Source organism: Eretmochelys imbricata, chromosome 5 (assembly GCF_965152235.1).
Source record: "Eretmochelys imbricata isolate rEreImb1 chromosome 5, rEreImb1.hap1, whole genome shotgun sequence".
NCBI lineage: Eukaryota > Metazoa > Chordata > Testudines > Cheloniidae > Eretmochelys > Eretmochelys imbricata.
Window position 1 is genome coordinate 112,930,259 of NC_135576.1, and position 24,383 is coordinate 112,954,641.

At 41.7% G+C, this 24,383-nt stretch overlaps 3 protein-coding genes and 1 pseudogene across 3 annotated transcripts; all 4 read right to left on the minus strand.

Annotated features, from left to right (window-relative positions):
* Positions 1–2,356: 2,356 nt before the first annotated feature.
* Positions 2,357–2,932, minus strand: LOC144264688 (interferon beta-like). The gene has a single exon (XM_077816464.1). The coding sequence runs from the start codon at positions 2,930–2,932 to the stop codon at positions 2,357–2,359; it is 576 nt and encodes a 191-aa protein (XP_077672590.1).
* Positions 2,933–8,117: 5,185 nt separating this feature from the next.
* On the minus strand, positions 8,118–9,351 carry LOC144265404 (interferon beta-like). Its single transcript, XM_077818045.1, has 2 exons — positions 8,778–9,351; positions 8,118–8,161 (listed from the first exon to the last, which is right to left on the minus strand). Exons 1-2 carry the CDS (start codon positions 9,349–9,351, stop codon positions 8,118–8,120), a joined length of 618 nt encoding a protein of 205 aa, XP_077674171.1.
* A 6,857-nt stretch (positions 9,352–16,208) lies between these two features.
* LOC144264689 (interferon beta-like) lies at positions 16,209–16,784 on the minus strand. Its single transcript, XM_077816465.1, has one exon. It carries the CDS (start codon positions 16,782–16,784, stop codon positions 16,209–16,211), a length of 576 nt encoding a protein of 191 aa, XP_077672591.1.
* A 5,414-nt stretch (positions 16,785–22,198) lies between these two features.
* LOC144265405 (interferon beta-like) lies at positions 22,199–23,894 on the minus strand (annotated as a pseudogene).
* Positions 23,895–24,383: the final 489 nt, after the last annotated feature.

Here is a 24,383-nt window from a genome sequence, read left to right on the forward strand (position 1 = left end):
TAAGCTGGTAAGAATAAGCTTAGGGGGGTCTTTCATGCAGGTCTCCACATCTGTACCCTAGAGTTCAGAGTGGGGAAGGAACCTTGACACCCCCAAACTGGGGGCTGCATTTTAGAGGTGACAGAGAAGCTTTGATAATCCTCATTCTAATGCCCTATTCCCGCTCTCATTACTCACATGTAATTTTGTTTGTGGTGTGCACTCAAGAATGAATTTTGTCTGTGCTGTGCTCACACGAAAATGATGGAACCGAATGTGTGTGGGGGACACACAAATGATGAGCATTCATGGAAGCCCACACTTAATGGGCGGGCTGGTGCTTGTAAATGTATTGTGGGGAGGTGGTATGTGAAGGCACACAAACCTGATTGATGGAGTTATGAGCAAGCTAATTAAATGGTAACTTAACTGGTGTGTGTTTGAAGGTGTATACTGTCTTGATTGGTGCCCTCTTCTTCCCCCGGCACCCCCGCCCCCAGCAGTAGTTTGGCCTCTTCCAGGACATCTACTCCACCAAACATCCACAACAAGAAGTTATCTGCTCGGGGAAAACAACCAAGGAAAAAGTAGCAGAGGAAAAAGAGGCAGAGATCAGGTTTGTTATCGTGGAAAGATTAATTATCACTCCATACCTCCTTTTTTCCTATGGAAGTACAGTGAACTTGCACACTGATTCATCCGTGTATCTAAATATGTTCCCAGCTGGAAGCATGAACACCAGTAGGATGGGTCACATACTAGAAGTCACGTGCATAAGTACTTTCTGGACTTGCGGTTTTAAGGCTGAACAATAATAGAGTGTTTGGTTGGATTTTTTTTAACCAAATCATTACCACTCTGTTGCCATTTTGTATAAGAAAATAATTTATTTCAATTATTCTACGATAAAATATCATTAAGCGCAATAAATAATAGACTGATATAAATATCCTGTTACAAATATCATAAAATGCCCTGAAACTATTTCCACAATGCACAAATAGAATAAATAGTAGCAACAGCTTTTAAAATTCCACTGCATCTCATTGTAAATCATGTCTAAAGTGTTCATTGATTTCAGTTAGTCCTTCTAAACAGGTTGGTATTTTTAATTTCTAAACTTCTTTGTGACTTTGTCCTGTAGTTGAAAACTGCATAATTCCACTTGGATTCTCTTGCCAGCGCTGATGCTGAACTGCTTGTCTGCTAGAGGAAAGAACTGGTATCTCTTCACCTTCATCGTGGTGAGCTGAAGGTCGGTCCTTCCGTCCTGGTAAAAGAGTCCCGCTTTCCATCATTGCAACCAAACCTGTCTCCAGATGCCCAGCTGGCTGATGAGTCTATGTTGGAATCTCTGACTGGAACTCCCGCCTCAGGGAGCTTGTTTGGAAGCTGTTCCAGTTCACATGTGTTATGCTGTTATACTGTGGTTATACTGCATGTTACAGTTCAGAGGTGAGATTGGATCAGAGAAGAGATCAGAGAAATATAAAGCAAACACACAATGTCAACAATGTTTAAGGTCCAACCCTTTCTTTTAAAATTCTTAATTGTCTTGTAACTTTTTTGCATCGATATCCTTCATTTTGCATTTTAAACCTGAGTAAATGAACAGAATATTATCACATGAAATGAAATTTGTGCAGTTGGAATTTCATGAGAGTGAATGTATGGCATAATACATCAAGCATTATGGAGTGTTAGATGTCACTGTGGGAAGAATCTGCAGAGAGGAGGGATTCCACTGCATCCGTCTGTCTTCACCTCAGTAGTTGCAGCATCCGGAGCTGAAATGAAATTGGAAATAGTTGAAACACAAAGGGAAAAAGTATAATTTTCACTGAATTGATCTCAAGAAATTAAATGACAATATCTTTTCCACACGTAAGCTCGCAAGTCTTTTAGTATGTTCATATTTTTTTAAAAAGTCTCTAGGAAGCTTCTCAAACCTTGGAATACTAGAAATAGTTCTCATGAGGACAAATTAATTAATAGCCATGCTGATAATTGTAGAAACACACTATGTATGTCGAAGTCAGAGTGCTTTGGTCATCGGATAATGATACTTCCTTCCCTCCCATACCACAAAGCGCTGGTGAGGTGCCGAAGGATTCCACATATGTGTACTTTGTTGCATGGTCTGCCAATTCCCTACTGCACAACAGTACTGATATGTGAGAGATTATGAAGATGTGCAAAAATAAACAATAGTAGAAACACCAAAAAGTAAATCCATGTCACTGAAAATCCGTTTCCAGGACAGGACAGGAAGAGCCTAAAGCTGCTGCCATGGAAATCAGTTGCGATTTGGCCACTGATCCTATAAAAGAAGAATCAGGCCCTATATATACTCCAGGGAAAAGTTTTGTACTGTACCTTAGTTACTCAGCCTTCGAGTGAGTTTGTCAATCAGTACAAAACATCTGGGTATTTCCATGCGAATGATCTCCCAGGCACACAGGCTGTATTGCTTTTCTTTCAGGAAAGCATCTATCCCCTGAAAGTATTTTTTCACTCTCCGACTGGTGATCTGGAGGTCCTGACTTTCTGGGTTGGTTAAGCCCTTCTCTGTCTGTGCTCTCAAACATGCCTCCAGCCGCTGAATTTGCTGGTAAAGGCCATTTTGGAACCTGACTATGGAAGCCCCATCCCAAGCACTTTGGGTAAGGTTTTTGCTAAAGATGTTGAAGATCTCTTGGAGGATCTCTTGAATTGCCACCTTGGCATTCTCCTTCTGGGACACTGGGAGTTGGAGGACATCCTGGGTGGGTTTGAAAGCTGCCCTTTCATTTATGCATTGTGAGGGGAGATTTCCGCTCACTTTCTCCAGAAGCTCCAAGCTCTCTTTGTTCACTTTGTTCTGCTGGAAGTGAAGCATGGTACAGAGCTGAGATGAGATTTCAGTGGAGAAGAGCAGTATGAGGCAAATGTGCAGCAAACACCTGGTGGTCATGCCGATGTCTTCCACTTCTTTTCTTTGTGTGGAACCTTGAGCCTGGAGTTTGTTGAGGGTCCTATGTAGACTGCTGTGTCTTTCCTTCATGTCTCTGACTTTAAATAATTGGCTGCAGAATTTTTGTTTCATCATTTTCTGTTTTTTTTTAAAAGGTTTTTCCCTCCTGGAGGCTTCAGTCTTTTTCTTTCTGTATAATTCACTGCTTTCTAGATTCTTTTACCACGCTTCCTCCTTTTTGTATTGTTGTGAAAGTGACCAAACCCCTTTCACTTATGCTGGATCCACATACATACAGGCTTTTCATGATGCATTAATTTAAAGATCTAATGTAATAAGATCATCCACACTTCAGAAGTGGTAATGAGAAGACCGCCAATTCATCAAACCCTACACTTTTCTCATTCATCACTTCCTGCATTTGACAGACAAAACTAGTTTAGGTATATTTAAAGTTTTGAGGCCTGGAGGAAGTGGGAGGAAAGGGTTGGCCTCAGGGGAGCTGGAACAGTTTGTATAGTGGGGCTGTTGAGAGCCATTGAACCAAACTGTAAACTGTGAATATGAAGGAAACCACTTCAAGCCAGGGGGTATGGTAGCACCTATGTTAGGCCTCCCAAAAATAATGGTAAATTTCAACTTCAGTCATGCAACCTGAAAAGCACACTTAATATGTAGACACCAGCAAATATCGGTATCTTCCTTCTAGGAAAACACAGGAGCTAGAGAGTGAGCTCTGAGAGAATGGAACCTTTTTTCATTTTTTGTTTACTTCCAGATCTGAGTGTATATACTGAAGCTGAGCAATCGATGCAGTTAGATGGTGTGAACATGTTGTCCTATTGGTCACTCTGAGTAGTTGACAGTGGTGAAAAATGGAAGGTAATTAGTAAAACAGGATGAGCAATTAGTTACACATACTAGAGAGGTACCCACATGGATGATTGTGATTTACAGTGGGGCCAGAAGGAGGTTATGAAGAGAAGTCCTGATTTGTATTTTTAACAGGCATGTCCCTGGGTTGTAGTCATTCAAAGAATTTTTTAAAAATCAAAATCAGTGTTCACCATTTTGGCTAGTTCCTTCTCTTAACTTTTTTGTTTTCCCCTTGGCGTGGGCAGGGAAATTCTTCAGCTTTGATTTAGCCTCTTTGTTTCCTGTGGTCACATTTCATTTTCTGGTTCTCTTCCCCTAGCACAGACTGTTGTGCTGGATTTTGCCATCATGGCAGGAAAATGTGTTTTCATCCAAAAAGAAAACTATTTTCACTGAAATTAGAAAGGAAGAATCACCTGAATAAACCATGAAAACATTTCTGTGCATATTAATTTGGTTAGAGTCTCCCAAGGCTTCCTGCACTTTGATAAGAACTATCAGAGTCTTGCATCAGCGACATGAAAGTTTCTGAATAGTGCAGAGAAAGCAGACTTACCAGAGCCCCCAGATTGCCATGCACTACGCTCCCCATTCTCGCATTACTTTCCATGGGTGTTGGGGATGTTTATCCCACACGAGGGTGAAGTCCAGAGAAGATGTTGAGGAGAGAGGGAAATAAGTACTGTAGTATGAATACTAGGAGAGGATAAGGTAACAAAGTAATCACAGGGTAATGCGGGGCAGGGGAGCCAAATCATCTTTTTCAATAAATCTATATGGTGACAATAATTTAGGGGTACTTGAATAGTTGTTGTTGTATGGCTGCTGAAAGCCAGTGAACAAAACTGTAAACACTGTATATAATGGAGACCATGCATTCACTTGCTAATATTACTTGATGCTGCTCAACCCCAGCACCCCTACTTCCATCTTCCCTGCAGCAAGTAGGCAAAGAACCAGTCTATTATTTGAGAAAACTTGGTTACAAGGGCCTCAGAGCCTGCTGCAGAGGATCCATGCAGGGGTAGAGCCCTCTGCTTATGCCTCTTCCCTGTGCCACATGGAAGGGTGTGTGGGGTGAGATGAGGTGCCGTGGAGTCAGAAGCTTTTGCTCCCAGTTCCCTCTTGGGGTGTTCTCCATACAGTTATGATCCACGTGTGGGGCCTGGAACGAGGAGGCGCGCATTGAGCTGGGGCAGTGCTACTACAGGTCTGGTGGGTGCATCTCTCCATGTCACCTACAGAGAGTGTCTGAGGCAACTGCAGTCTGAAGGAAGCCCTGGTTTCATGGCTGTAACGGAACCTCGCTGACAGGGACCGGAACGGGGCTCTGAGTGGTCCCAACAACTGATGCAGAAACTCAGTAGCTCTGTGTGAAAAGACCTAGTGTTCTGTGTAGAAGCCACAGGCTCATCTGCTTCTATGATGAAGGCTGGGGAGAAACCTGCGAGTATCCCCTCCTGCCTGCCAGCGGAAGGATAAAAGTGAGCTGAAGTGGGGATGTATTATTAGCATGTTCCTCCCTTTTTATCCCCCTGTGGTTGGCTTTCCCACAGGAAGGCCTGAAATCTTAGATGATACATGGCATCAAATGGCTTCTTCAGTAGATGAATGGATTTTTTCCACATAGCACAGCTTATAAACAATATGATGGGATGAATGTCAGGAGGTTCCCCACTGCACTCCCTGGGCAACAAAGCAGTTAGAATCTGAAGAGTTTGTATGGCTCCCAGGTGCTATATGACGGCCATGTTCCATCAGAGGGGCGGGGGATACATTCTGGGGGTGGTGATTTTGTCATCCGTGACTTTTTCATGCAGTGTAATTTTGCTCTCATTATTCTCAGATGATTGTGTTTTGTCAGTATAACCTTTGGCTCCAACTACGTGAAGGAATGAATGAAGGGAGAAAGATTTGGGCAGGAAAGAACTTGGACAGCTGATGGCTACAGCTCTTGGAAAAATCTGCACCATAAGAAAGGAGAGGCATTTGTTTTAAGAGTTAACTCCTTGTACATGCCTCTAAACCAGCAGGTGCCAAACTGAGTTTCCTGAATCAGTGGCAGTACGTGGAGTACTGGGTGATGGTCTTCAGAGAACTGGCAGATCCCACGTTCCTTTAAAGACCGCTAAACTTATATAAATGCGTTTCTAGTACTACCTTTCTTTGTAAGCATTTGGTGTACCTGCCACACAAATGTTAGCTGATCCTGAATGGGAGGGGAAAGGATCAATTTTTGTAAGATGAGGCCCACATAATGAAATGTTTGAGAACCTCTCAGCTAAAGAGAACAGAGGGTAAAAGCTTCTGCAATGCTGCCATCTGTTGACTGTGAAGAATTTAGTCTCCTACTAGAGACACCATGGTTTGGACTGTGTTACAAAAGGGATTTAAAATGGGACATACCTTCCTGGTTTTTTTCCCAAAGGCAGGTTTCCAATCAGTGTAAAAATTCACACACACTTTGTTTTTTCACCATTTGAACATTTAATGTAATGGTTGTTTGACTTCTTTAAAAACTTTTAAATAAGAAATCTCCAGATTTAGAGTGTGACTTAAATTAATGCTAGACAATGATGGGACTGACTAATAGCTCTTCAAAAATACTATCTACATACCCAAACTTGGCAACGAGATCCTTACAAGATTTGGTCCAATGGATGGTTTATGTTTTTGTTTTTTGCTTTCAGGTAATTTTTAACTTTTGGGTTTAGGGTAATTTTTAGTCATTCACAGCTCAACTGAAATTTTGATGCACTGTGCTCCTTCAGCTGGTGGTTGTTGGTGCAACATGCAGTCCCTAAGCACACACGCTTGTTTTGGGAACACCCGGGGGAGAGCAAAGGGAAGCAGCAGCAGATGCTTACAAGCCTGAATGACAGGTGGGGTTGGGTATGTACAAGCTTGATAGTGTCTGTGAGCCAAGTGTACCCAAACCTGACTGGTGGAGGGGGAAAATTAGACCCACGTAAGCCTCCCTGATGGTGGTGGTGGGGGAGATACGGAGTCTGTGTACATGGAAACCTGACACACACATCTCATTGGGGAGGAAGGGGACAAGCAACTTTGTACCAAGACAGCCTGAAGTCTTCCCCTTAGAATGCCTGTGTCTCCATCATCCCTTTCATTTCATCACAATGAGCTACTGCTCCAAACACTTGCAACTACAAATGTTGTGGGTGAAAATGATCTGTTAACGGGCAGAAACACAACAGCTGCAGAGTTGAGGTTGTGGTGTGTGGTCTGTTGGAGTGGTAAAACTAGTTACCCTAGCTATTTTTCTTATGGAGTCACTGCTGAATCAGGGTTTATGTTCACAATGTACTTGAGCATGTTGTCAAGTTTAACTACTTATGTCAAAGGAAAGCTCGTGTACTTAAAGTTAGGCAAATGTTTACAAGTCCTTTGCTGAACTGAATCTTAAGGGAAAACAAGAGAAGATTTTTATTGGATCTCTGTTTTTTAAAAAAAATCTAATTAGTACAAATCACTACTGCTGTAGGTTGCTATTTTGTAGAAATAAATATTTATTTATAAATATTATAAAACCTCTGAAAAAATAAATAAAAGCAGTATGTTAATATTGTGAATAAATATAAATGGATCAACATAAAGACACTTTTACAAATCCAGTAAAATGATCTGAAAATCTTTTCACAGTGCAGGAAAAGAATATATATTTGGACAAGTTTAAAATTTCAGAGTGCCTAATTTAAAGAGCCTGGGGCTCCAGCCGATGCAGGGACCCCAGGCCCTTTAAATCTCCACTAGAGCCCCAAGCCCCGGGGTAGTGGAGGCAGCCGAGAGCCCCTGGGGCTCTGTCATCGATTTAAAGGGCCCGGGGCTCCACTGCGGTAGCGGCGGATGGAGCCCCAGGCCCTTTAAATCACCCCGAGCTCCGGCACACCCAGCCGCCTCTGCAGCTGGTAGCCCGGGATTTAAAGGCTGGGCCTCTTCCGGTTGAGGCCACGCCTCTTCTGGTTGAGGCCCTACCCCCTGCTCAGGACTGTGGCATACTGGTAAGTCCTTTAAGTTACTTTCATCCCTGGATGTAGGAAATCTGTTGGAGGATCACCTGGATGGCCACTTTGGCAGTCTCTTTCTGGGTTTCTCTGGGCTATTTTCAGCAAAATCTTCTGTTTAACATTTTTCTCATGTGAATAAATCAGTCTGGTACTGGCAAGAAGGACATAAATAGTGCAGTTGAAGTTTGGCAGTTTGCTTAATTCAAGATGGACTGATAGGAGTCTCGAAAGCTGCTGATTCGAGAATCAGTTTAGAGACGAAGGACTCCAGTGGAGGTGTAGTTTCATTCAGCTGTTTTCAGAGCATCATTACTGGAAGCATCACGTGCTGGAATGAAAAAGGGGACTGGTTCAAACATGGAGAGATTCAAATGCCAAATAGAGGCCATCTTTTTCTAACCAGATGTCAAATCCTAAATCCTGAGCCTTAGTGCACTTGTCATCTTGTCACAATTTGTCGTTACTAAAGCTGTTGAAGTTAGGGGTAAACAAAAGAAAGAAAAGCAGAATCAGAACCCTCTGCCGTCCCTATGTGCAAAATGAGCTGATGGGATAGAAGAGTGTGAACACAGACCCCCCATTTTCTGGTGTCCTAACTGGAACGTTGTCTAACGAGGCAGTTGTTGAAAGGGGTCTTCTCACTGTTCTTTTCTATTTGGCATAGTTAGTTATCACATTTCAATATTTTGTCTTTAATTAGCAGTTATGATATATTGGTATATTTTTCATATAGAATATTGTGTGTGGTAGAGAAGCACTAAATTATATGCTACTCTGAAAAGATTTGAGCATGCGTTTGAAATAGCTGTATGCATAAAATTACTATGGGAGAAAGATTGGGCCCGACGTATTAGGAGTTATAACCCTATCACCCATCTTTCACCAGCTGTTTTATTCAAATAATATTATTTGAGTTTTTCTAGGAAAAAAAGAAAAGATGGTACCTTCATTTTCAAGTCTCTTGGTGAGTTTGTCGAGCATGAGGAAACATCTGGGTATTTCCACACGGATGATCTCCCAGGCACACCGGCTGTATTGCTTTTCTTTCAGGAAATCCTCTATTGTCTGGAAGTATCTCTTCAGTTTGAGGCTGGTGAGCAGGAGGTTCTCATTTCCTGGGTAGGTTACCTCCTTTTCCATCTCAGCACTCAAACACGTCTCCAGCTTCTCAATCTGCTGGTGAAGTCCATTTTGGAATTCCTTTATGGAAGTCCCATTCCAGGCAGCTTGGGTGAGATTGTTGTTAAAGATATGGAAGAGCTCTTGGAGGATCTGCTGGATGGCTACCTTGGCATTCTCTTGGTGGGACAGTCGGAGCTTGAGGATATCTCTGGGCTTGAAAGCTATCCCTTCATTTAGACATTGGAAGGGAAAGTTGCCACCCATTTTCTCCAGATGCTCAAAACTCTCGCTGTTCATTCTGATTTGTAGAACATGCAGCCTGTTACAGTCCAGACATGAGATTTCACTGGAGAAGAGCAGCACGAGGCAAAATTGCAGCAAACTCCTGCTGATCATGATGATGTCTTAGATTCCCTGTGTTTGTGTAGAACTTGAGCAACTGGTGCCTGTTCAAGGTCTCCTGTAAACTTTTGTGTTTTCGACCCATGTCTCTGAATTTAAGTAGGAATTTAAGGATTCTGTAGGAAGAGATTTTTCTTTCATCACTTTCTCGTTTTCAAGCTTTTGCCTTCTTGAAGTTTTTACTTTCATTTTCCTCCTTTCTATTTAGTGGAAGCGTACAAGTCATTGGAAGAACAAAATCACAGTAATTTCCTTTTTTTAGCTACAGCTCAATTTGTTAGTCTCTAAGGTGCCACAAGACCTCCTTTTCTTTTTGCAAAGACTGTATGGTTGGTAATATGCTAGAGTGACTGACATAAATGAATGTTACTTTCAAACGTGTTTCCCTTTTCACCATTCAAGCTTTATTCTTTTTTTCAATGTGCATTTCACTGAGCTTGGGCATTGAAATTCAAGTGGGCTGATGAGTGAAGTTTGCATCCTGTAGCAAGTTTCACTTTCTGTTTTTCATACCATAGCACTAGGCTGTCATGTTGGAGTTTCCATCAGTGAAGGGGAATGGTTTTCAACCCAAAAATTGAAAAGGAATATTTTCATATTAATTTTAAAGAAGGAAAAGAAGAAAACATGACCATATTTCTGTCCGTGTCACTTCTTTTACATCTACCTCTCCCATCACCTCAAGCACTTTTTAAAATCATAATCTAGAGTTTTGCCTAAACTATTTAGAAGCATCACTGTAAAGAAGGCAGTTTATTGTACATAAGTATACCATATAAGGGACCCAATCATACCAGAGGCACTGCACCCCAATCTTGCATTTACTCCACTGGGAGTTCTGCGTGTGCATTTCCTGGCAAGCTGAAGCTTCAGGAGATAATAGTTATATGAAAGAGCGAGAAATTAAAAAAATCTGAATTTTAGCTGTTCTTGTTCAAGTAAGAAAGCTATGGGAATAAAGACACAAAGTCTCTCAGCATATTTTCATCAGCAATGAGCCTGTTTTCTGGGAAAGGTTAGATGCAGACTGAGCTGGGTGAAATATTTGCTAGAATTTGATGAAATCCTCTATATATTTAAATTTCAGTGAAAAGAGCAGGAAATTTTATTGGAATATTTTTCTTCTGTGTCAGCCATCTTAATCTGAATGTGAAATAAGAGATTAGTTTAGCCCCTTTTCCAATAGGCAAATCTGCAAATAAATTCAGAATTTGCTAATGGATTTATTTAAAGTGATTTGACAAATGATTTATACACATTCCACTCTGATTGCTCAGGACCTCGTCACCACACTCATTTCCCTATGAGTATTTGCTATTCATAATTTGCTACTTGTCCTGTGTGATGGTTCACCTGAGTCAGTGCTATTGTGCCTGTTCCTGGGATGGTTGCCTTCTAATTCAAAACTGCTTTCCAGATGGCTGCATGAACTTTTCTGGAAAAAGTCTCTTTAAAATATGTATTGATATGAGTGTTTCTTATACTTTCTGACTACAGAGATATTCTTTTCCAACAAAAACTCACACATACAAATATTTCAGAAAATGTTTACAAAGGGCCAAACATTTTTCATAAATGTTGAATCAGTCTCAAATGTTCAGGCTGTGGCTGAATTATGTGGTTGGCAGTGCTGCTGTTGACTGATAGCTCTTCAGAACTACTATCCACCTACACCAAACTTGGTAGAGAGGAGGATCCTCACTAGATCTGATGCCACCGGCAGGTTGATTACTATAATTTTAAATGTTGGGTTTAGGTAATTTTTAGGCATTGTTGATGTTATAACTGAAAGTTTAATCCATTCTGTGCACCAAACTGGTTGTTGGTGGCAAGGAGCACACACGCCTGATGTGGAGGGTGTGGAGGGGTGGCACCAGCTGGTCAGAAAACTGGGGGATAGAATTGCTGACTTGAGTGTACACAAGCCTGATTCATATGGCTTGGTTTGTTTGTGCGTGTGTGTGTGTGTCAGGCGGAGGCCGGGGGAAAGGGGAGGAGTCTCTGTAAGACTTATTACTTTTAAAGTGATATTATGAAGTTGTTGTCATGAAATTTCCTCATCATAGGAAACCTCTTTCTATGTGTATCCATCCGGTTGGACAGGACCTCCAGAAGGTACTCACTAGGCTGAGGACAACGGGGACACTTAACTTTAAGACTGTGTTTCCGAGTTGGGAAACCAGTTTGGCGAAGTTGGTGTTAAGGAGAATGGGGGTTAGGAGTGGAAAGTTACTGAAGGTCAACAAAGAGACAGATGACAAAACCCAAAGGTTCTAAAAGAAATCCCAGGGGGAAGACCCACAGGACATTTGGGCAAGAGGAAGGAAGGGGATGAACTGGCCAAGGCCAGGTTATGTGAGGTGGAGGAGAATGCTCTGTTTTTGTGCATATAAGTGATGCATTGCAACAGAAGGATGTTGGATGACCCCAAGTGATTCTGATACAGGCTCATAGAATGGCCTGGTGTGTTGAGGAAACTGAGGCAGGGAATTGCAGATAGGGTTTACAATTTTTGTTCCATTTTCTGTATTTCCGAGTGATTAATTAAAGAGCAATAGTGTGTTAGAATCCTGTGCAAAGTGTCTCCGTATTGTAATCTAAACGTATTACATGGCCCCTGGAAGAGGTAAACACCTCTGGGTATATTTCTGGGAGAGGACATGTTAAAGCACATTCTGAGCTTCAAAGACTTCCCAGTTGACATGTTGGATGAGCCCCCATTTGTAACGCCGACAGGCTGAAGTTGTCAGCAGGCAGGATTGAACCTTGGACATTTGAACCTTAGTGCATGAGCCTTGACTGTGTGAACATGTGATAATGCCTCTTAAGCCAGGGTTGTAGCAGACTCCTCAATCTCTAAATGGTTCAGGTGCCAGTAGAGGGTGACAGAGCACCACACCATCCAGGCACGGGTTGTATATTTCCCCTCGCTGAGGAAGCCCAAGCCAAGCTTCAGAGACTTCCCAGCTGATATCCCAGCTAGGGTGACCAGACAACAAGTGTGAAAAATCGGGGCAGGGGGTGAGGGGTTATAGGCACTTAGATACGACAAAGCTCCAAATATGGGGACTGTCCCGATAAATAAAAATTTAATGTGTAAAATAAGGGGCCAGGTATGAAATATCATCAGTATCATACCTAGAAACTACTCATTTGAAACCCCAGATATCTACGTAGATCAGGAAATGTCTAGAATGATGCAATTAGCTCTCTCTCTCTCTCTCTCTTTAATATTTACCTTTTTTAAGAACAGGGTTGTAATTTTGATTTCTTACGACGTTTGTGCACATGGTTTTTACTTAGCTGGTGGCAACAGCTGATTTCTATTTTTTTTTCCTTTTCCTTTCTCAGCTCTTCCCTGGAGGGGGAGTGAAATTATAGTGATAAACCTGCTGGTGGCATCAGATCTAGTGAGGCTCCACCTCTCCACCAAGTTTTGTGTAGGTGGATCGTGGTTCTGAAAATACTCTTTGGCACTGAAAGGACTGGGGCAGGGAATCTAATGGGACCAGAACTGAGACAGATGCTTCAGATCTGTGTCTGGAGAGACCTTTTTGATCAGTGCAGAAACCATAGGTATCTGCTGAGTGTGGAGATGGAATGACAGCCACTTCCATGAGGAAGGCTGGGGTCCAACCTGCTCCTCCTTCTTCCTGCCCACCATTGGAAGGATGTGGGAGAACTTCAGTGGGGGATATTTACACAGTTTTCCTCTCTTTTAAGAAATGCGAGCTGGGATTCCCCACAGGCATTGGCTGCTCCTTATGATACAGGTGATATTGTCAAAGAGCTCAACTGAATTCTCCACTCAGCATGGCCCCTTTTTTAATTCAAGGTCTGCTGGCATGAGTGGGAATAGTTTCTCTCTGGCACAGAATAGGTTTGGGGCAGTTAGACTTTTTCAGAAGAATTCAGTATTGTTCCTGGATAGTAACTGACTGATGTATTCCCCCTGTCATAAGTATAAAGGAAAGGGTAACACCTTTCTGTATACAGAACTATAAAATCCCTCCTGGCCAGAGGCAAAACCCTTTCACCTGTAAAGGGTTAAGAAGCTAGGATAACCTTGCTGGTACCTGACCAAAATGACCAAGGAGGAGATAAGTTACTTTCAAAGCTGGAGTGGGGGGGGGGAACAAAGGGTCTGTCTGTCTGTCTGTGTGATGCTTTTGCCGGGAACAGATCAGGAACGCTCTTCAGAACTCCTGTAAAAAGTTAGGAAGCAATCTAGTTAGAAATGCATTAGATTTCCTTTTGTTTAAATGGCTGGTAAATAAGCTGTGCTGAATGGAATGTATATTTTTGTAAGTTAAGGTTTTGCCTAGAGGGATTCTCTGTGTTTTGAATCTGATGACCCTGTAAGGTATTTACCATTTTAGAGAGGTGATTCTTTTACTGTTTCTTTCTTTAAAATTCTTCTGTGGGGATATTTTGGGGGGAAGACCTCTCCAAGTGGGCTCTTTCCCTGTTTGTACCTTGAGGAAGTTTTTAACCTAAGCTGGTAAGAATAAGCTTAGGGGGGTCTTTCATGCAGGTCTCCACATCTGTACCCTAGAGTTCAGAGTGGGGAAGGAACCTTGACACCCCCAAACTGGGGGCTGCATTTTAGAGGTGACAGAGAAGCTTTGATAATCCTCATTCTAATGCCCTATTCCCGCTCTCATTACTCACATGTAATTTTGTTTGTGGTGTGCACTCAAGAATGAATTTTGTCTGTGCTGTGCTCACACGAAAATGATGGAACCGAATGTGTGTGGGGGACACACAAATGATGAGCATTCATGGAAGCCCACACTTAATGGGTGGGCTGGTGCTTGTAAATGTATTGTGGGGAGGTGGTATGTGAAGGCACACAAACCTGATTGATGGAGTTATGAGCAAGCTAATTAAATGGTAACTTAACTGGTGTGTGTTTGAAGGTGTATACTGTCTTGATTGGTGCCCTCTTCTTCCCCCGGCACCCCCGCCCCCAGCAGTAGTTTGGCCTCTTCCAGGACATCTACTCCACCAAACATCCACAACAAGAAGTTATCTGCTCGGGGAAAACAACCAAGGAAAAAGTAGCAGAGGAAAAAGAGGCAGAGATCAGGTTTGTTATCGTGGAAAGATTAATTATCACTCCATACCTCCTTTTTTCCTATGGAAGTACAATGAACTTGCACACTGATTCATCCGTGTATCTAAATATGTTCCCAGCTGGAAGCATGAACACCAGTAGGATGGGTCACATACTAGAAGTCACGTGCATAAGTACTTTCTGGACTTGCGGTTTTAAGGCTGAACAATAATAGAGTGTTTGGTTGGATTTTTTTTTAACCAAATCATTACCACTCTGTTGCCATTTTGTATAAGAAAATAATTTATTTCAATTATTCTACGATAAAATATCATTAAGCGCAATAAATAATAGACTGATATAAATATCCTGTTACAAATATCATAAAATGCCCTGAAACTATTTCCACAATGCACAAATAGAATAAATAGTAGCAACAGCTTTTAAAATTCCACTGCATCTCATTGTAAATCATGTCTAAAGTGTTCATTGATTTCAGTTAGTCCTTCTAAACAGGTTGGTATTTTTAATTTCTAAACTTCTTTGTGACTTTGTCCTGTAGTTGAAAACTGCATAATTCCACTTGGATTCTCTTGCCAGCGCTGATGCTGAACTGCTTGTCTGCTAGAGGAAAGAACTGGTATCTCTTCACCTTCATCGTGGTGAGCTGAAGGTCGGTCCTTCCGTCCTGGTAAAAGAGTCCCGCTTTCCATCATTGCAACCAAACCTGTCTCCAGATGCCCAGCTGGCTGATGAGTCTATGTTGGAATCTCTGACTGGAACTCCCGCCTCAGGGAGCTTGTTTGGAAGCTGTTCCAGTTCACATGTGTTATGCTGTTATACTGTGGTTATACTGCATGTTACAGTTCAGAGGTGAGATTGGATCAGAGAAGAGATCATAGAAATATAAAGCAAACACACAATGTCAACAATGTTTAAGGTCCAACCCTTTCTTTTAAAATTCTTAATTGTCTTGTAACTTTTTTGCATCGATATCCTTCATTTTGCATTTTAAACCTGAGTAAATGAACAGAATATTATCACATGAAATGAAATTTGTGCAGTTGGAATTTCATGAGAGTGAATGTACGGCATAATACATCAAGCATTATGGAGTGTTAGATGTCACTGTGGGAAGAATCTGCAGAGAGGAGGGATTCCACTGCATCCGTCTGTCTTCACCTCAGTAGTTGCAGCATCCGGAGCTGAAATGAAATTGGAAATAGTTGAAACACAAAGGGAAAAAGTATAATTTTCACTGAATTGATCTCAAGAAATTAAATGACAATATCTTTTCCACACGTAAGCTCGCAAGTCTTTTAGTATGTTCATATTTTTTTAAAAAGTCTCTAGGAAGCTTCTCAAACCTTGGAATACTAGAAATAGTTCTCATGAGGACAAATTAATTAATAGCCATGCTGATAATTGTAGAAACACACTATGTATGTCGAAGTCAGAGTGCTTTGGTCATCGGATAATGATACTTCCTTCCCTCCCATACCACAAAGCGCTGGTGAGGTGCCGAAGGATTCCACATATGTGTACTCTGTTGCATGGTCTGCCAATTCCCTACTGCACAACAGTACTGATATGTGAGAGATTATGAAGATGTGCAAAAATAAACAATAGTAGAAACACCAAAAAGTAAATCCATGTCACTGAAAATCCGTTTCCAGGACAGGACAGGAAGAGCCTAAAGCTGCTGCCATGGAAATCAGTTGCGATTTGGCCACTGATCCTATAAAAGAAGAATCAGGCCCTATATATACTCCAGGGAAAAGTTTTGTACTGTACCTTAGTTACTCAGCCTTCGAGTGAGTTTGTCAATCAGTACAAAACATCTGGGTATTTCCATGCGAATGATCTCCCAGGCACACAGGCTGTATTGCTTTTCTTTCAGGAAAGCATCTATCCCCTGAAAGTATTTTTTCACTCTCCGACTGGTGATCTGGAGGTCCTGACTTTCTGGGTTGGTTAAGCCCTTCTCTGTCTGTGCTCTCAAACATGCCTCCAGCCGCTGAATTTGCTGGTAAAGGCCATTTTGGAACCTGACTATGGAAGCCCCATCCCAAGCACTTTGGGTAAGGTTTTTGCTAAAGATGTTGAAGATCTCTTGGAGGATCTCTTGAATTGCCACCTTGGCATTCTCCTTCTGGGACACTGGGAGTTGGAGGACATCCTGGGTGGGTTTGAAAGCTGCCCTTTCATTTATGCATTGTGAGGGGAGATTTCCGCTCACTTTCTCCAGAAGCTCCAAGCTCTCTTTGTTCACTTTGTTCTGCTGGAAGTGAAGCATGGTACAGAGCTGAGATGAGATTTCAGTGGAGAAGAGCAGTATGAGGCAAATGTGCAGCAAACACCTGGTGGTCATGCCGATGTCTTCCACTTCTTTTCTTTGTGTGGAACCTTGAGCCTGGAGTTTGTTGAGGGTCCTATGTAGACTGCTGTGTCTTTCCTTCATGTCTCTGACTTTAAATAATTGGCTGCAGAATTTTTGTTTCATCATTTTCTGTTTTTTTTTAAAAGGTTTTTCCCTCCTGGAGGCTTCAGTCTTTTTCTTTCTGTATAATTCACTGCTTTCTAGATTCTTTTACCACGCTTCCTCCTTTTTGTATTGTTGTGAAAGTGACCAAACCCCTTTCACTTATGCTGGATCCACATACATACAGGCTTTTCATGATGCATTAATTTAAAGATCTAATGTAATAAGATCATCCACACTTCAGAAGTGGTAATGAGAAGACCGCCAATTCATCAAACCCTACACTTTTCTCATTCATCACTTCCTGCATTTGACAGACAAAACTAGTTTAGGTATATTTAAAGTTTTGAGGCCTGGAGGAAGTGGGAGGAAAGGGTTGGCCTCAGGGGAGCTGGAACAGTTTGTATAGTGGGGCTGTTGAGAGCCATTGAACCAAACTGTAAACTGTGAATATGAAGGAAACCACTTCAAGCCAGGGGGTATGGTAGCACCTATGTTAGGCCTCCCAAAAATAATGGTAAATTTCAACTTCAGTCATGCAACCTGAAAAGCACACTTAATATGTAGACACCAGCAAATATCGGTATCTTCCTTCTAGGAAAACACAGGAGCTAGAGAGTGAGCTCTGAGAGAATGGAACCTTTTTTCATTTTTTGTTTACTTCCAGATCTGAGTGTATATACTGAAGCTGAGCAATCGATGCAGTTAGATGGTGTGAACATGTTGTCCTATTGGTCACTCTGAGTAGTTGACAGTGGTGAAAAATGGAAGGTAATTAGTAAAACAGGATGAGCAATTAGTTACACATACTAGAGAGGTACCCACATGGATGATTGTGATTTACAGTGGGGCCAGAAGGAGGTTATGAAGAGAAGTCCTGATTTGTATTTTTAACAGGCATGTCCCTGGGTTGTAGTCATTCAAAGAATTTTTTAAAAATCAAAATCAGTGTTCACCATTTTGGCTAGTTCCTTCTCTTAACTTTTTTGTTTTCCCCTTGGCGTGGGCAGGGAAATTCTTCAGCTTTGATTTAGCCTCTTTGTTTCCTGTGGTCACATTTCATTTTCTGGTTCTCTTCCCCTAGCACAGACTGTTGTGCTGGATTTTGCCATCATGGCAGGAAAATGTGTTTTCATCCAAAAAGAAAACTATTTTCACTGAAATTAGAAAGGAAGAATCACCTGAATAAACCATGAAAACATTTCTGTGCATATTAATTTGGTTAGAGTCTCCCAAGGCTTCCTGCACTTTGATAAGAACTATCAGAGTCTTGCATCAGCGACATGAAAGTTTCTGAATAGTGCAGAGAAAGCAGACTTACCAGAGCCTCCAGATTGCCATGCACTACGCTCCCCATTCTCGCATTACTTTCCATGGGTGTTGGGGATGTTTATCCCACACGAGGGTGAAGTCCAGAGAAGATGTTGAGGAGAGAGGGAAATAAGTACTGTAGTATGAATACTAGGAGAGGATAAGGTAACAAAGTAATCACAGGGTAATGCGGGGCAGGGGAGCCAAATCATCTTTTTCAATAAATCTATATGGTGACAATAATTTAGGGGTACTTGAATAGTTGTTGTTGTATGGCTGCTGAAAGCCAGTGAACAAAACTGTAAACACTGTATATAATGGAGACCATGCATTCACTTGCTAATATTACTTGATGCTGCTCAACCCCAGCACCCCTACTTCCATCTTCCCTGCAGCAAGTAGGCAAAGCACCAGTCTATTATTTGAGAAAACTTGGTTACAAGGGCCTCAGAGCCTGCTGCAGAGGATCCATGCAGGGGTAGAGCCCTCTGCTTATGCCTCTTCCCTGTGCCACATGGAAGGGTGTGTGGGGTGAGATGAGGTGCCGTGGAGTCAGAAGCTTTTGCTCCCAGTTCCCTCTTGGGGTGTTCTCCATACAGTTATGATCCACGTGTGGGGCCTGGAACGAGGAGGCGCGCATTGAGCTGGGGCAGTGCTACTACAGGTCTGGTGGGTGCATCTCTCCATGTCACCTACAGAGAGTGTCTGAGGCAACTGCAGTCTGAAGGAAGCCCTGGTTTCATGGCTGTAACGGAACCTCGCTGACAGGGACCGGAACGGGGCTCTGAGTGGTCCCAACAACTGATGCAGAAACTCAGTAGCTCTGTGTGAAAAGACCTAGTGTTCTGTGTAGAAGCCACAGGCTCATCTGCTTCTATGATGAAGGCTGGGGAGAAACCTGCGAGTATCCCCTCCTGCCTGCCAGCGGAAGGATAAAAGTGAGCTGAAGTGGGGATGTATTATTAGCATGTTCCTCCCTTTTTATCCCCCTGTGGTTGGCTTTCCCACAGGAAGGCCTGAAATCTTAGATGATACATGGCATCAAATGGCTTCTTCAGTAGATGAATGGATTTTTTCCACATAGCACAGCTTATAAACAATATGATGGGATGAATGTCAGGAGGTTCCCCACTGCACTCCCTGGGCAACAAAGCAGTTAGAATCTGAAGAGTTTGTATGGCTCCCAGGTGCTATATGACGGCCATGTTCCATCAGAGGGGCGGGGGATACATTCTGGGGGTGGTGATTTTGTCATCCGTGACTTTTTCATGCAGTGTAATTTTGCTCTCATTATTCTCAGATGATTGTGTTTTGTCAATATAACCTTTGGCTCCAACTACGTGAAGGAATGAATGAAGGGAGAAAGATTTGGGCAGGAAAGAACTTGGACAGCTGATGGCTACAGCTCTTGGAAAAATCTGCACCATAAGAAAGGAGAGGCATTTGTTTTAAGAGTTAACTCCTTGTACATGCCTCTAAACCAGCAGGTGCCAGACTGAGTTTCCTGAATCAGTGGCAGTACGTGGAGTACTGGGTGATGGTCTTCAGAGAACTGGCAGATCCCACGTTCCTTTAAAGACCGCTAAACTTATATAAATGCGTTTCTAGTACTACCTTTCTTTGTAAGCATTTGGTGTACCTGCCACACAAATGTTAGCTGATCCTGAATGGGAGGGGAAAGGATCAATTTTTGTAAGATGAGGCCCACATAATGAAATGTTTGAGAACCCCTCAGCTAAAGAGAACAGAGGGTAAAAGCTTCTGCAATGCTGCCATCTGTTGACTGTGAAGAATTTAGTCTCCTACTAGAGACACCATGGTTTGGACTGTGTTACAAAAGGGATTTAAAATGGGACATACCTTCCTGGTTTTTTTCCCAAAGGCAGGTTTCCAATCAGTGTAAAAATTCACACACACTTTGTTTTTTCACCATTTGAACATTTAATGTAATGGTTGTTTGACTTCTTTAAAAACTTTTAAATAAGAAATCTCCAGATTTAGAGTGTGACTTAAATTAATGCTAGACAATGATGGGACTGACTAATAGCTCTTCAAAAATACTATCTACATACCCAAACTTGGCAACGAGATCCTTACAAGATTTGGTCCAATGGATGGTTTATGTTTTTGTTTTTTGCTTTCAGGTAATTTTTAACTTTTGGGTTTAGGGTAATTTTTAGTCATTCACAGCTCAACTGAAATTTTGATGCACTGTGCTCCTTCAGCTGGTGGTTGTTGGTGCAACATGCAGTCCCTAAGCACACACGCTTGTTTTGGGAACACCTGGGGGAGAGCAAAGGGAAGCAGCAGCAGATGCTTACAAGCCTGAATGACAGGTGGGGTTGGGTATGTACAAGCTTGATAGTGTCTGTGAGCCAAGTGTACCCAAACCTGACTGGTGGAGGGGGAAAATTAGACCCACGAAAGCCTCCCTGATGGTGGTGGTGGGGGCATACGGAGTCTGCGCACAGGGAAAAGCAACTTTGTACCATGACAGCCCGAAGTCTTCCCCTTAGAATGCCTGTGTCTCCATCATCCCTTTCATTTCATCACAATGAGCTACTGCTCCAAACACCCACAACTTCAAATGTTGTGGGAGGGGCGGGGGGGGGGGGAAATAATCTGTTAACGGGCAGAAACACAAAAGCTACAGAGTTGAGGTTGTGGTGTGTGGTCTGTTGGAGTGGTAAAACTAATTACCATAGCTATTTTTCTTATGGAATCACTGCTGAATCTGGGTTTATGTTCACAATGGACTTGAGCATGTTGTCAAGTTTAACCACTTATGTCAGAGGAAAGCTCGTGTCCTTAAAGTTAGGCAAAGTCCTTTGCTGAACTGGAGTCTTAAGGTAAAACAAGAGAAGATTTTTTGTATTACATCTCTGTTTGTTTTTTAAAGATATCTAATTAATACAAATCACTACTGCTGTAGGTTGCTATTTTGTATTAATAAATATTTATTTATAAATATTATAAAACCTCTGAAAAAATAAATAAAAGCCATACATAATCATTAATAATATTAATAAATGATATATTTATGTGAATAAGTATAAATGGGACAACATAAAAACACTGCTGCCATCTGTTAACTTAAAGTTAGGCAGATGTTTACAAGTCCTTTGCTGAACTGGAGTCTTAAGGTAAAACAAGAGAAGATTTTTATTGGGTCTCTGTTTTTTAAAAAAAATCTAATTAGTACAAATCACTACTGCTGTAGGTTGCTATTTTGTAGAAATAAATATTTATTTATAAATATTATATAACTCTGAAAAAATAAATAAAAGCAATACATTAATATTGTGAATAAATATAAATGGATCAACATAAAAACACTTTTACACATCCAGTAAAATGATCTGAAAATATTTTCACAGTGCAAGAAAAGAATATATATTTGCACTAGTTTAAAATTTGAGTGCCTAATTATAAATGACCTAGAAACTGGGATATTCTTCTTTCTTTGTTATCCTTGCCACAAAATACACCTCCAGAAGTTTCCCTTGCTTATGAGTCCATGTCAGGATCTTTCCATGCGACTGTCTTTCCAGGCAGCTTGTGAGGGTATTTAGCATGAGATGCAGGAAATCCGTTGGAGGATCTCCTGGATGGCCACTTTGGTAGTCTCTTTCTGGGTTTCTCTGGGCTTGAACTTTCTGGGGCCATGTCAAGTCTCTGTCTTCGTTCTGCTGTTGCAGGAAATTATCCTTCCATTTTGTTTGCAAATTGTCCTGGTTCACGTTTGTTATGCTGAAGTGAAGCCTGTTACAGTTAGGAAGTAAGATTTCATTTTTAAAAGCATCCCAAGGCAAATTTGGAGCAAACGTGTAATATCAATGATTAAGAAGTAGTCAGGTTTTTCTCCTTCCGTTCAAATACTACGTTGTCTTCTACAAAATCTTCTCTTTTACATTTTCTCATGTCAATAAATCAGTCCGGTAATGGCAAGTAGTATATAAATAGTGCAGTTGGAGTTTGACAGTTTGCTTAATTCAAGATGGACTGATAAGAGTCTCGAAAGGTGCTCCTTGTAGAATCAACTTAGAGACGAAGGACTCCAGTGGAGGTGCAGTTTCATCAGCTGTTTTCAGAGCATCATTACTGGAAGCATCACGTGCTGGAATGAAAAAGGGGAATGGTTCAAACATGGAGAGATTCAAATGCCACATAGAGGCCATCTTTTTCTAACCAGATGTCAAATCCTAAATCCTGAGCCTTAGTGCACTTGTCATCTTGTCACAATTTGTTGTTACTAAAGCTGTTGAAGTTAGGGGTAAACAAAAGAAAGAAAAGCAGAATAAGAACCCTCGGCCGTCCCTATGTGCAAAATGAGTTGATGGGATAGAAGTGTGTGAACACAGACCACCCGTTTTCTGGTGTCCTAACTGGAATGTTGTCTAACGAGGCAGTTGTTGAAAGGGGGCTTCTCACTGTTCTTTTCCCCAACTTAGACACTTACTGGGCAAAGTTACATTTGGTGTGGTTAGTTATCACCATAGCAGGGTGCTGGTGCAAAAGCCCCTAATTAGCCCCTGGCCAGTCAGCTCCAATCAAGGGAAGTAGATTGGGGCTGATGGAAAAGGCCTGATGTCGGCCTGAGGATTGTCAACACCTGCTTGCCTGACAAGCCAAGGGCTATAAAGGCTGGGAGGGAGACAGATGGTGGGACAGCTAGGGAGAAGTCAGTTAGGGAGGGAACTGGAGGCCTCCTGGCTGAAGGCTGACTCTGCCTGTAAAATAGGTTGAATAATCCTGTAAAGCTTGTAAATAGACATTGGTGGTGGGATAATTGTAAGTAAATAAAGACACGGGTGCTGAACAACCCTGAAGCCTCTCTGAGCAGGAAGTGGGCCCCAGGAAGAAGGGCAGGTCATGGACCCTGTTACAATCACTTAATGATATTTTGTCTTTAGTTAGCAGTTATGATATATTTGTACATTTTTCATACAGAATATTGTGTGTGGTAGAGAAGCACTAAATTATATGCTATTCTGAAAAGATTTGAGCATGTGTTTGAAATAGCTGTATGCATAAAATTACTATGGGAGAAAGATTGGGCCCTATGTTTCAGGAGTCATATTTTCTTTTTTCCTAGAAAAACTCAAATATGATACCTTCATTTTCAAGTCTCTTTGTGAGTATGTTGAGAATTAGAAAACATCTGGATATTTCCACACGGATGATTTCCTGGGTACACCGGTTGTATTGCTTTTCTTTTGGGAAATCCTCTATTGTCTGGAAGTATCTCTTCAGTTTCAGGCCAGTGAGCAGGAGGTTCTCATTTCTTGGGTAGGTTACCTCCTTTTCCATCTCAGCACTCAAACACATCTCCAGCTTCTCAATCTGCTGGTGAAGTCCATTTTGGAATTCCTTTATGGAAGTCCCATTCCAGGCAGCTTGGGTAAGATTGTTGTTAAAGATATGGAAGAGCTCTTGGCAGGTCTGCTGGATGGCTACCTTGGCATTCTCTTGGTGGGACAGTTGGAGCTTGAGGATATCTCTGGGCTTGAAAGCTGTCCTTTCATTTAGACATTGGAAGGGAAAGTTGCCACCCATTTTCTCCAGACGCTCTAAATTCTCGTTGTTCATTCTGGTTTGTAGAACATAAATCCTGTTACAGTCCAGACATGAGATTTCACTGGAGAAGAGAAGCACAAGGTAAAATTGCAGGAATTACCTGCGGATCATGATTTCTCTGATTCCCTGTCTGAGTGTAGAACTTGAACAACTGGTGTTTGTTCAAAGTCTTTTGCACACTGCTGTGTTTTTGACCCATGTCTCTGAATTTAAGTATTTTGTAGGATAAGGTTTTTTTTATTTCATCACTTTCTGCTTCTAAAAGTTTTCCTTTTCACATTCCTTTCTTTTATTTAATTGAACTAGCAAACCATCAGAAGAACAAAGCCACAGTCAGTACATTTTTCAGTATTAAAATAACCCCTTAATTACTTGTAGTTTCCCCCATTAGATAAAGAAGATGTAAAGGGTAAAGCAGAGTATGATGACTAACATTATGCTCCAGTTACAGTGTTTAGAGTAGGGGCCAGTCTGTCTACTCTCAAGTACCTGAAGCCATCACTTTTAGGCAGGTATGAATGTCTGTTACTATAGTAAGACCATACATGCAGTGAAATGGTATCAATAAATTTTGGGAGATGGGTGGGGAGCGGAATTAGG

Bases quoted from the DNA above. Each gene is read 5' to 3' on its own strand.
- LOC144264689 (XM_077816465.1), bottom strand. From the start codon at position 16,784: ATGACCACCAGGTGTTTGCTGCACATTTGCCTCATACTGCTCTTCTCC.
- LOC144264688 (XM_077816464.1), bottom strand. From the start codon at position 2,932: ATGACCACCAGGTGTTTGCTGCACATTTGCCTCATACTGCTCTTCTCC.
- LOC144265404 (XM_077818045.1), bottom strand. From the start codon at position 9,351: ATGATCAGCAGGAGTTTGCTGCAATTTTGCCTCGTGCTGCTCTTCTCC. The intron at 8,162-8,777 runs GTACCATCTTTT...TTTTCATTCCAG, and splicing joins CAAGAGACTTGAAAATGAAG to CACGTGATGCTTCCAGTAAT.